This window comes from Chelonia mydas, chromosome 2, assembly GCF_015237465.2.
Source record: "Chelonia mydas isolate rCheMyd1 chromosome 2, rCheMyd1.pri.v2, whole genome shotgun sequence".
NCBI classification, from domain to species: domain Eukaryota; kingdom Metazoa; phylum Chordata; order Testudines; family Cheloniidae; genus Chelonia; species Chelonia mydas.
In genome coordinates, this window is record NC_057850.1 from 194536875 (window position 1) to 194548922 (window position 12048).

At 41.6% G+C, this 12048-nt stretch overlaps 1 protein-coding gene across 5 annotated transcripts in view; it reads left to right on the forward strand.

The window, feature by feature from the left end:
- ZNF385D (zinc finger protein 385D) overlaps nt 1-12048 on the forward strand; it is a 602760-nt gene that overhangs the window by 456734 nt on the left and 133978 nt on the right. For all 5 annotated transcript variants that reach the window (XM_043540932.1, XM_043540933.1, XM_043540934.1 and 2 more), the window contains one exon: nt 9626-9736. In XM_043540932.1, the coding sequence (XP_043396867.1) occupies nt 9626-9736 (111 nt within the window). The remainder of the gene's footprint in view (nt 1-9625; nt 9737-12048) is intronic.

Consider the following 12048-nt stretch of genomic DNA (forward strand, 5'->3'; position numbering starts at 1 on the left):
TGGAGAAGGGGGTAGCAATTATTTTTAGGTGTGCTTCTAAAACTGGCACTGAAAGAGCAGTAATGGGGGACAATGGACTGGTTCTGTCTTGCAGTAGCCAGTTTTAGAACACAATTAGCTCTGCAGCTAATTTGTTTGGCTTTGAGGTAAAATATGCTTTTACTTAACTTTTATCTGGTGGTTTGGGGCCTTATTTTAAGTAAACATTATTTTTAACAATCTTTGAACATGTGCATTATCTTCATCTTCTGAGCTAGATCTGTTTATTCTTATTTTAGAGTGCAATGCAGACAATATTGCCAAATTCAAGCATTCAGAACTTGGGTGTCAGGCCCACTGACTTAAGAATCACAATAATTAAGAAATAACGGTTGGTTCTTTTTATTGCTCTTTATTGCCCAGCCTTTACAAATAACTTTTTCAAACCTTTCTCTGCCACTGTGAGATCTAGAATCCTGTTTTAAATGAAAGCTGAGCTTTGCACATACCGGCATGGCTCCAGGAAATGAAGCTATAAGAAGGTCACCAACTATCGTGACACTAGTGATAAAATCATGAGAGTTGGCAGTACTGTAAGGCAGGCAGAAGTGAGTCACACTATAACATACTGTTACACGGAGAGGCACTGGTGACAGCATCGATCATAAGCCCTTTTTACATTGGGTGTGAACACACTCGTCCATTAACACAACTGGCAGGATATGTTAATCACAAGCCCCCCAGCTAAGACAAAAGAGGTTGTGAACCCACACAGGAGTTTCAGATTGAGTGGGCAGAGGGTTTTTTCTGAGTACCATTTGGGTAAGGATGGAGGTGGGTGTAGGAAGGCAGAACACACAGAATGAGAGAAACTTAGGGCCAGAGCATGAAAGCCAAACAGAAGTCTGTAAGCATGGTGAGACCCTAGAGAGATGTCTTGGTCAAGGGTGATGGCTGAACCAAGCATGGACCTGTAAGCTAAGAAACTGCTGTTTTGATTTTGGTCCCTCCTGCTTTTGGAGAAGCAGGACTTTGTAACTGCCTTGTAATAAACAAGATTCCATCAAAGGAAACACCAGACTCCATGGTTAATTTCTGCTCCCACTGACAATACCATGAACTTTGACTAGCTGCTTGGGTCAAAAATGGATACCAATACAATAGGCATGGGTGAATAGGTTGATATTTAGATTTGTTTGATATTAATATTCATGAGCCTTAGCATTTGGGAAATCCCAGAATATGAATATTCACCTACTTATCCCCTTTCTGTGCCTTTCTTTTACTCTGGGATGCTGCTGATGGGATCTTCTTTCATCTGGATTTCTGGGACAGGGTGTTGAGCCCCTCCTCTGGAGGCTATTGAGAAGGAATCATGTGGTGGGGTTGGGGAAGATTTTTATTTCTTTCACTTTTCTATAGGAAGGGGAGGTATAGATGTCAGACCTTTAATGTTGGCAGCAGTAAGAGAGCCAAACAAATGACTATCCAGAAACCAATATAAACCTGTTGAAATTTAGTAGCATTTTGCTGGCTGAATTTGGCAAATATTCTTGCAATTCAACAAATTGCTTTTCACCCAGTCCTATCGTACAGAGCCACCGATGCCTGGAAAATTGCACATACATTATTGTAAATGGCACTGGGGACAGTGATGGAAATGGCAGTGGGAATGGTGATGGACATCTTCAATTTTGGGCCAACTGGCTGCAACTTTATTATCCCATAAACAAGATGGGTTTTTTTGAGACAACCTGCACTCCTCTGGCAACAGCTGATCAGTCTGTCACAAGCCTTACCTCTCTTCTGTCCATGTGTCTCATGGTATGGATGTTGGAGAAAGTTGTTTTCTGTTTATGGCTAAACTCTTGAAACTGAGGGGGAAAACAAAACACAATTTTTAAAAAAACCCTACTTTTTTCTGCCTCCCATTTGAAACAGGGAAAATTGAAAAAGAACAAAATTCTTTGTAGGTGTAAACTTTTTTCCCCACACAGCTCTCACGAGTCGCCAGATAATTAGGACATTATTTCTGTGTTTGTGATTAAATAGATATGTCTGGCAGATTTGTTAGTTAATGGCTTCAGTAAAAAGGAAGAGCAATTAATAACTATTTTACAGAAATTATCCTTATGGCTATTACATTTTGTATCAACAGTTGCTATGTAGAAACTCCCCACCCCAGATTTCATCCTTGTCATTAACAAGACCCCACACAGAGAGTTGGCTAGAGAGGCCCAATAGGGACAACAGCTATGGTAGCTCTAGAATAGTTGCTTAAAATCATTGAGAGGGACATTGTCAAGTGGTTAGATTCAAAATGTGGACTTTGCTTAACAATAAATTAATGGAAAAGGGAGAGTTTGGGTTAACAAAACTAAATAAGGGGCCAACGTCTGCCATCTATACTGAACATTAACTCAGGCAGTTACCAAAGCTACCAATGTAAGTTTAACATGACTGAGTCTTGAAGAAGGAATACAGTATTTGACCAAAGAATAGAAATATATTGTAATTTAAAAACAATGAAAAAACCCCACAAGCTTGTATCTAACTAATTAAAAACACAAACAAAAAAACATTGTACTAGTACTTGGGTATCAAAAAGGAAAAGTAACTAGGATTGGAACGTGAAATTTTCCCGCCTCGTAGCCAGAGCTAAGAGTTCCATCATGGCTTTGCCACCAGCCCTGAGCAGTACACTGTCCCAGGAGCAGACCAGATGTCACATTGTGACTCTGAAAGTCACGGTCAGCCTTCCAGGTTCCTCCATGCTTCTAGGGGGAAATAACTGGTACCGGATCTAGATCTAGTGCAGAGTACTTCCCCGACCCCAGCATGCCCCTGATAGCATGTTTGTATGTGTGAAGGAGGAGAGAAAAAGCTCCACCCCTTCTCCATCCCAGCCAGCAATGTGGGGGTTGGGACATACTCTACATATCGAGGCTGCTTTCCTCCCCATGCTGCAACCCGCAATCCAGGAAGCCAGCGCAAGGGAGAGTAAGGGGGCATCTTAAAATATCGTACCCTCCAACATAGCCTCAAAAGCAGAATCATAATCTATTCCTATGTGAATTGCAGTATCTCCCTACCTCACACCTCCAACCCCGCATCCTAAATAGAAAAAATAAAGCAAACTATAATAACATAGCATTAGTAGAACAGTAAACCAGATTTTATCAAATAATTATCTTGTCAAAAAGAAAAGGAGTACTAGTGGCACCTTAGAGACTAACCAATTTATTTGAGCATAAGCTTTCGTGAGCTACAGCTCACTTCATCGGATGCATTCCTTTCTGTATGAGGTTTTTCATGAAGTTGATAGATAGTGGAAATCTATCAACTTCATGAAAAAACTCATACAGAGAGGAATGCATCCGATGAAGTGAGCTGTAGCTCACGAAAGCTTATGCTCAAATAAATTGGTTAGTCTCTAAGGTGCCACTAGTACTCCTTTTCTTTTTGCGAATACAGACTAACATGGCTGCTACTCTGAAACCTGTTATCTTGACAGTGCCTCTTTCAAATAAAAGCATATATTACACATAAATGAATTTAAAACATGTAAAATACAATTTGCATGTATAAATAGTAGCAATCAGTGAACCTGAATAGAGTTCCATTAAGCATCTAAATTCTCATCTGCTTCTCTAAACATTGTGAGGCTATTGCTCCCCTCAAACTTGCCTACAACCCTCCTCCCTAGATCCCTCTGAGAGTTGACTATCTCCATCCATCTGTGTGATCCCTACAGGCCCCACAAGCTTCTGCCTTCCAGTGTCAGTCAGTCCCCAGTTCCCATCAAGCAGCACTCAAAAATGTATATGATTCTCTCTGCCTTCCTACAATAAACTTTTGGGTGCTTCTCTGATGCTTTTGAATTTTTTTTTTTTAAATTTGTGCATTGGCAGCAATTCCCAAATGAGATCTCTAGGAAAAAATAATAACGCCAAATATCACTCCGTCATTCTCACTCTCGCTTATGGTTGTCTGCTCTGACTTTATCAGGAGCCGGGTTTATGGAGTCATATTGCGAAAAGTAATTCTGACTTGCTGTGTCAAAGAGCAATTGGCAGAGAAAGGATTCCTGCATTTGAACCAGCTTTCCTTAATCACCTTGAAGGTTATCCAGAGAGCTTTGCTTATAGCACTACAAGCACAAATCATAAGGCCATGTTCTGTAGTGAGTAGGAGAAGTACAAATCTATACAAAAAAGTAGGGAAATATGCAGGCATATATTTCTTTATCAGCAGGAAAAGAAGAGTAAATCTGCAGAGAACATTTGATCCTCTATCCACACCCTTTCCCCCAAAAAAATAAACAGCCACCCAACCAAAAACCTACTGCTTGCAAAAGTTATGTGCTGAAAACTTGTTAAACCTAATGGGCAGACATTAGTTCCACCAGAAATCCAAGCCCCTTTCGAGTAAGCATCCTTACCACAGAGGTGGATAAACCCAAATCCTTGAGAAATTAGTTGTTCTAGTCTAGTGGCCATTGAAGCAGCTTTTGTACTGAACTTTAAGTGCTTATTTCCTGGATGGTTGGCTCCCTGATATCATATGAAAACTGTAGTGCTTCTGTGGCTAGTTTACAGCCTGGGTGTGTTAATGCTGAGAGTCTAGGCCATCATCTGTGAAACGAGCATAAGTACTATAGCAGCTGAACCAAGTTCTGGTGTCATCACCCAGCTATGTAGAGAGTCAGAGGGCCAGTTCATAGTGTGGGAGAAGGAGGGGGTGAGGGGGAGGGAATGGTTGGGGAGAGAGGGACAAAGGAGGAAGAAGAAGAGAGAGAGAAGAAACTGAGGCAAAGGACAGGTAGAGAGAACAGATCAAGGTCCATCATTACAAAACATTTCATATTGGAGAAACTAACTGGATGATCAGTAATTCCCAGCTGATGTCACAGAACTTGTGGCCATATATGAGGCATCTAAAGTTGCAGACAAACCATCTAATCCACTTGAGAATCTGAGAGTCTCAATGCAGTTTGCTTGTTAAACCACTGATTGTGATCTGTTCCTGTTGGCAGATGAAATTAATTTCTTTAATGCGCCTGTGGATTATGTGTTTCAAAAATTGATACTAATGTTTATTTTGGTATTCCAGGTCCAACTTTATTTAAAATGTTATTGATTAAAGGATAGAAGTTATGGAACTCAAAAAGACAAGAGATTTCAGGGAATAGTTATTTTTATTGCGGTAAGACCCAGAGCCACCAATGATGGTCAGACTGTATTACGCTAGGAACAGAATAAACAAATAGATAGAAACAATCATTACTGAGAAGAGATCACAATTTAATTTTAATCAGAATAGTACAAAAAATAGGATAGACATGGAATGGAGTGATCACATAAATCATCAGTCTTTTTGTTTTTTAATAGATAAGTTATCCCCCAAATGCTGTTTAGCCTAGTCATTGTTAGGTTGATTTCCTGAAGGTGTCTCAACAAAAGTGAGTCTTGCGGAGGGATCTGAATTAAAGATTAGGTCAGGAAGAGCAATCCAGACATAAGAGGCAGCGTGGAAGAAAGCATGGAGATATTTGTGGGAGAACAAGTACTCAAGGCTGATTTCATTGGCAGAGTCAAGGATGTGATTGCATAAGAGACATAAAGAACTATCTTTTAGAGGTTAGGAAATATGTTTCTAATTCTCAGGAAATATTCAGGCAGTGCAAATTTTTCTTGTTTGCATACTTTGAGTACTAAGGTGCTGGGTTAAAAATCTCAGCCTTTCGGGGAAAAGGTATATTGGAAGAGAGAAAAGAGTGTATCTGTTCAGTTCTTGTAATCGGACCTGAGGTGATAGGGTGAGTGTGAAGAGGTTCCCATGTCTAGCTTGGGGCTAAGGTTATGTCTCCATTTGAGCTGGGAGGGGTGATTCCCAGCTTGCATAGACATATCTACGCCACAGTTCCCAAAGCCTCAACACCAATGAAATGTTGTAAAATCAGCCAGAGCAGACCATGGGCTCCAGTGATGGCAGTCAGGTGGCACAAGCAGATCACTCTTCTTTTTCCCTCTCTGTACCACCCAGGAATGGACTCCTAAATTGCCAGGCTATTTGCTTTCCCTACATAGCTGCCCCTCTTCTGCTCTGTGTTCTGTACTACATTCTGGAGCATGGACTTTTAAAACACGATGTTACAGCGTGAAAAGATTGCAGCGCACACATTAGATCAAAGTGTGAGATCATCACATTGTGCTACAGCATGTTGTCATTACAGTCCTTGACATAATCAAACTAATCCTTGTTGTTGTACATTATTTGTTACAGTGGAAAACAGATCAGAGCTCCGTTGTGCTGGGCATGGTACAATTACATGTGATGTTTGGGTTTTGTTCAGCAAAATCTAACAGGGCTAGCACAAGCTGATAGTTTCCACACAAGCTGTTTGCAGAACAGGGTTGGTCCCCCAGGGCACATGATGGGTTTCTGAACTCACCCAGCCTTTGATCTCCAATCTCCAGGCTGCCAGCAGCATGGGTATGGTTGTGGGATACTCAGCCCTCCAACTGAGTTCATGGGAGTCCACCTTTCCATGGAAGGATTCTCTTCTTTCAGAGACCTCCAGTAGGCCATGGCTCAGTTAAGTGCCCAAAGGCGAGTGTCTCTAGTAATATTTTTAAGTAATAGTTTGTTGCTGGGGGGGCCTGTGTTTTCTCAACATCGGCCTCAACAGGCAGTGATCTCCTGAACAGCTCTTGCCTTCAGCCAGGCCCTCTGTAGGAGCCGAGGGCTGCAGATCTGTTCTCCACTCCTCAAAGTCTGCTGCCAGCTGAGCTGAGCTTCTCCCTTTACATCTCCCACTCTCCACCCCTGCAATGCCTGGCAGGTGTGGAAAGGTAGGGTTGCTTGAGTCCAGAGCAGTTCATTAACTCTCTCTTGGCCAGTGTGGGGTTTATACACCCTGTCATGGAGCTTTACCACCTTGTGGTGTTGTTTTTATGATCTGAACACTTTTCCGCCAGGGGCTGGCCTAAGATCACAAGCCATTTAACATCAACAATTGAATAGCCATCACGTGATACAATGTTTCAGTGCTGAGCTGCTCCAGATTCATATTAGAAGAGATGAAAAGCTCCATCTCCCTACTATTACAATTCCCCTGAAACATTAATTACCCACAGACAAAGCACCAATCCTGCATTTATCAAATACCTCATATGTTACCTTATGAGAAGTGAACCATAGGGGCATTAGTTCAGAACAAATTTAATTTCTTTAAGATAAATATAAAAATTACACAATCTGAGTGTTGGATGCATCATGGTTAGGGCTTGGATAACTCAGATGATGACTTTGTACAGCCCTGTGACAGCGTGCCTAAAAATAAAGATTACCTGTTGCTTAAATGAGTGGCTCATGAATTATTATAAAGCTATTTTAAAATTTTAAAACATATAATTATCAAATGGTTATTGTCAAAAGAGGAAGAGTCATGACAACTTTAACCTGGAGGTTTGTGAAAGTTTATTTTAGCATTGGTGCTGAAATTTCACGAACAGTTTTTGTGAGATTTTGGCCCTAAATCATGGAATCAGAGAAATGTATGACTGGAAGGAAGTTCAATAGGTCATCTAGTTCTGTCCCATGCACTGAGGCAGGATTAAATATTCTTTAGACCATCCCTGATAGGTGTTTATCTAACCTGTTCTTAAAAACCTCCAACGACAGAGATTCCACAACCTCCCTAGGTAATCTGTTGCAGTGCTTTCTGCTACCCTTACAACTAGGTAGATTTTCCTAATGTCTAACCTAAATCTCTGTTGGTGCAATTTAAATGATAGATTTCTTACAGGACCAGCCATCTTGCCATGTTTTCTGCAACCTTTCCCCCGGAATGATGATTTTCATGAAAGTTTGGCCATTGCTGAAATAGAACCATAAAATAGGCTACTTATTGGATCTAACCATGGCACCAAAACCATGATCCAACTAGTTCCCCTGATCAACATGCATAGAGATTACTTTGCTCAAAGTTCTCACCACTTATATGGGAAAGAGGCATTCACCTGCCTTTACATTAGCAGCCTCTGCGCTTTTCCTGGATTATGGAGAGGGTTTGGTTTACGCATTGAGGAAGAAGATGGACTGCAGGCAGCAGAACCGGATTTACACCTTATGTGCCCCTAGGCACAGCATCTTCAGTCCCCCATGCCGCCTACAGCTGACCTTCATGTTTTCCATAAAAAAATGAAACTTTTAACCCACTTTTAACTGTTAAGTGCCCCTAGAATGCCAACGCCCCTAGGCATGCACCTACCGTACCTAATTAGAAATCCAGCCCTGGTAGGCAGCCCACAATGGGTGAGTATGAACCTGAGGGAGTGTGTAACACCAACAGACCCTGGTCGTCAGTGGGCGGGATCAAACCTGGGACCTCTGGAGCTAAAAGTATGAGTCGCTACTGCATGAGCTAAAAGCCATATGATCTTTAGCTAAGGCTGTAGATCAGACTCATTAATCTTTCAGTGGTCTTGGTGCCACTAGATGGGACAGAGCACCACACCCAGGAGGTGTGTGGGTTACAGGTACACATTATCCCATTCTGGCCTCATGAAGATTGTCCAAGAAAGATAATAAGGCCTATTTTGCCTTTCTGGCAAAGCACCCTCCACAATGGTGATTCCTCCTTTGGGAGGGCTCAAAGAGCAGCAGTGACCAGAGAGGTTCCCTGATAGTATGACTGCATTAGACCCATGCTTCCATGGTGAGTGTGTAAGGAGGATTGTGAGGGGTTTTGGAGAGACAGTTGGTGGAAGGGGAAAAGCTAGAGTACAGCTAGTGAGGATAAGAATCGACTGGCACGGGAGGAGTGTAAGTACGGTAGCTGCTCATACAGCCATGAATTTAATGCTACACTGCACTCCACAGCCTGGAGGGGGCAGGGAGGATATCATTCCCCTCTAACCCCTGTTGAAATTCTTTGTGTAAAGCCCATTTACTCAGACTTTGTGCTGGGGAGCAGGATTTGACCTAGAGAAGTGTTCTCTAAAGGAGGGATAAAATGGTTGAAAATAGGTTTATTTAATTGGCTGAGAAATAATCTTCAGATACTTGAAGGATGATTTGGAATTTACCCTGACTCTGACAGAAATTGCCTCATCTAAAAGACTAATTTCTGGAACCTAGGACAAGGTTGAAGATTTTCATAATACTTGGGAATCCTGCCATGATGCAAAGCCAGCTAAGCGCCATACTGTATGGAGTTGTTTATACATCCTCATTCACATTTCACTTCATACTCCCTTTCTTTTTTTCTTTTCCCCAGGTTCGTATTTTATTTTTTTACAATCGTATTATTTTTATGCTGCTGTTTTCTTAAAGTAAAAACAGAAATTAGCATGTTGCTAGGTAAACATGTTCAATGTTAACTGACTCAGCTTTCTTCACTGCAGTGTGATAGAAATGAATAGTAGCCAAAAAATGCTTTTCAAGGTTACGAATTACATGGTCAGTAAAAAGCAGAAATAATAATAATAATAGAAAAAGAAAGGGAGAAATGTACTGTCACCAAATGAATAATATTTGCCGTGGATTGGCACTGGACAGATTCTGTTTAATACCATAAGTGGCATAGGCAACCTTCCAATGGAACAGAAAAGCTTTTATTTTTCTCTTTCTCTCTTTACAGATGGACCCAATTCAGAAAGCTGTTATAAATCATACATTTGGGGTTCCTCTTCCTCATCGAAGAAAGCAAATCATATCATGCAACATTTGCCAGCTGAGATTTAATTCTGATGTAAGTTGACTATTTTGTATTAGTCTAAAAAGTATGTATTAGTCTATGCTGGATGTGCAATGAGAGAGTCTTTTCTGTGTGTATTAATTTACGCATAAATGAAACATAATGATTTTAGACTGTGGATCCATAGTAGATGAGGATGTAGGGTACTGTACACAGATGCAATTACTTGGTACTTTATACATGGTGGGTCAGATTCTCCCCTCAGTTCCGTTCCTGCAGTTTACTAATTTCAGTGGTGCTGCACAGGGTATAAGTGAGGGTAGGACTGATCCACCATCTTTAATGGGCGCAATATAGTTTCTAGATCCTATTGCCTCTACCAGTACTAGATAATTTGGCTGCACTATTTTTCCTTTAAATACCAGAGGCACGTCTGCATTGTCCATATGGCTTGGCTGTACCTCTTCTGCTCTTGCTCCAAAATCTGTTACCTCCAGTAGCATAAACAATTGTGGCAGTTCAGTGTTGCTGTCTTATCCCTTGCAATCCTAGCTTTTAAAAACAAAGGTTATTTTCACTATTTATCCCCCACCTCATCCCCAACTAAATGATCCAAGGTGAAGGGGACTGCCCCCAGCCTGAAAACTCTCACTCTGTAAGGGGAAGAGGCTCAGAGTCTGGATGGTTTGTTGGACCTTCCACACCCTCACATTCCATCCAAGACTTCTCCCCATGCACCTCCACAAGTTCAGATCAGTCATCTTCAGAACTTGGGACATGACCGTTTGGACCCATCCTTACCTATTTTTCAGGGATAAATCAAAATATTCCTCAACCCTTTCCCCTGGTTCAGTCCACCTTCAAAAGAAAAAAAAAGTTCTAGGTTCCCATTCCACATTCATAAGTGAGTAATAATTGGGCAAGGAATCTGCCATTCTTTCAGACTCTTCTTCTTCCCAAGAGGAAGATCTGGGCTCTTTCTGTAGGAGTGTCCCTGTGCTTCCTCTCCATTTATGTGTTAGCCAATTAATAGCACAGAGGCTCAAGACCCTCACACACAGGCTAAGACCCAAAAGATCCCCCAATAAGAAAAGAAAGGTGGCCCGATAGGGAATAAACCACCCAATGCCACCAAAAAGTTCCAAATGTTTCCAGATCCCCAGTACCTACCATAAGATCCAGTTCCCCTCCCAAAGAAGCAGAACTCTTATCTCCAGATCATAACCCTGAGCCAGAGAGAACAGACAAGGTTCTGTACACAGACATATTTAAAAGTAAGGAGGTGGTAGACTCTATTGAGTAAAGCAGAGGGAACAGGATGAGCAGATTCAAGTCAAGTGCAAATATCTCCAATCCAAACCCCTTCTTTTCTCCTTTGAAGATGCAAGTAGAAAGAATTGGGAAGTGCCTGACAAAGGATAGGGGCTTAGCTGCCAAGCCCTGGAATTCTACAGGGTCATGGAAACAAAATATTCTCTTCCACAGGCATTGCATCTCTCTTGGAGGCTTTCTCACATGACTGGATTTGGGAGAAACTTATCTGCCTGTTCCAAACAGGCCTTGTCATTGACAGTTTCACTTGTTTGCCTACTAAAATAACCACTACCAATACAATAGGTTAACTTTTGATCTGCTGTTCAATCCCAAGGGGATCACAACAGTATTGGTAGAGATAATAGGTTGAAAAATATAGGCGCTCATCCAGGCCTATTCTTAGACAGCATACTTATCAACGCATTATTCTCAAGGACCTCCTCATGAGAAGTAATTCAGAGGACCACTCGTTGCTTCAGCAATGCAGGTTTCTCATAAACTTTAAGGGGGGATCAGGAATCTCTTCTGTAAGTGCTGCCTGCCTCGGGAGTAGGATACATTAAATAAGTCTAGTGTCTTCCTGATGACAAGATCCAGACACTGATCTCCACAGTCAACCAAGTGTCATGCATTCATCTTTACTTGCAGTCCTGGATCTTCTGGTTTCATGTATAGAAATTATTCCCTGCACACAAGAAGAGCTTCTTCTCACAGCCCTGGAACTATTCCCAACAAAGGATACAAAGATGGGTAAAGATACCATTCAGAGTTATCTGACCTCTCTGTGAGTGAAAGTAGGATACCCAGATGAAGGCAGGATCCTATCTTTGTAATCCAAACTCCAGAATCCTACTATGGACACCAAGACTTTCAGGATTGGGAGCTCACCTGGAGCATAGCCACACAAGAGAACATTGGCAAAGTCAGTGAGGCTTCAGAGAATTGTTAACTCTAATGATCACAGCAGCCACTCTGGCCCTTCAGGATCTGAGGGGGGAGCATGTCCTGGTTCAATCAGTCAGCATGATGTGGCATATGTAAATCTGCAAGCA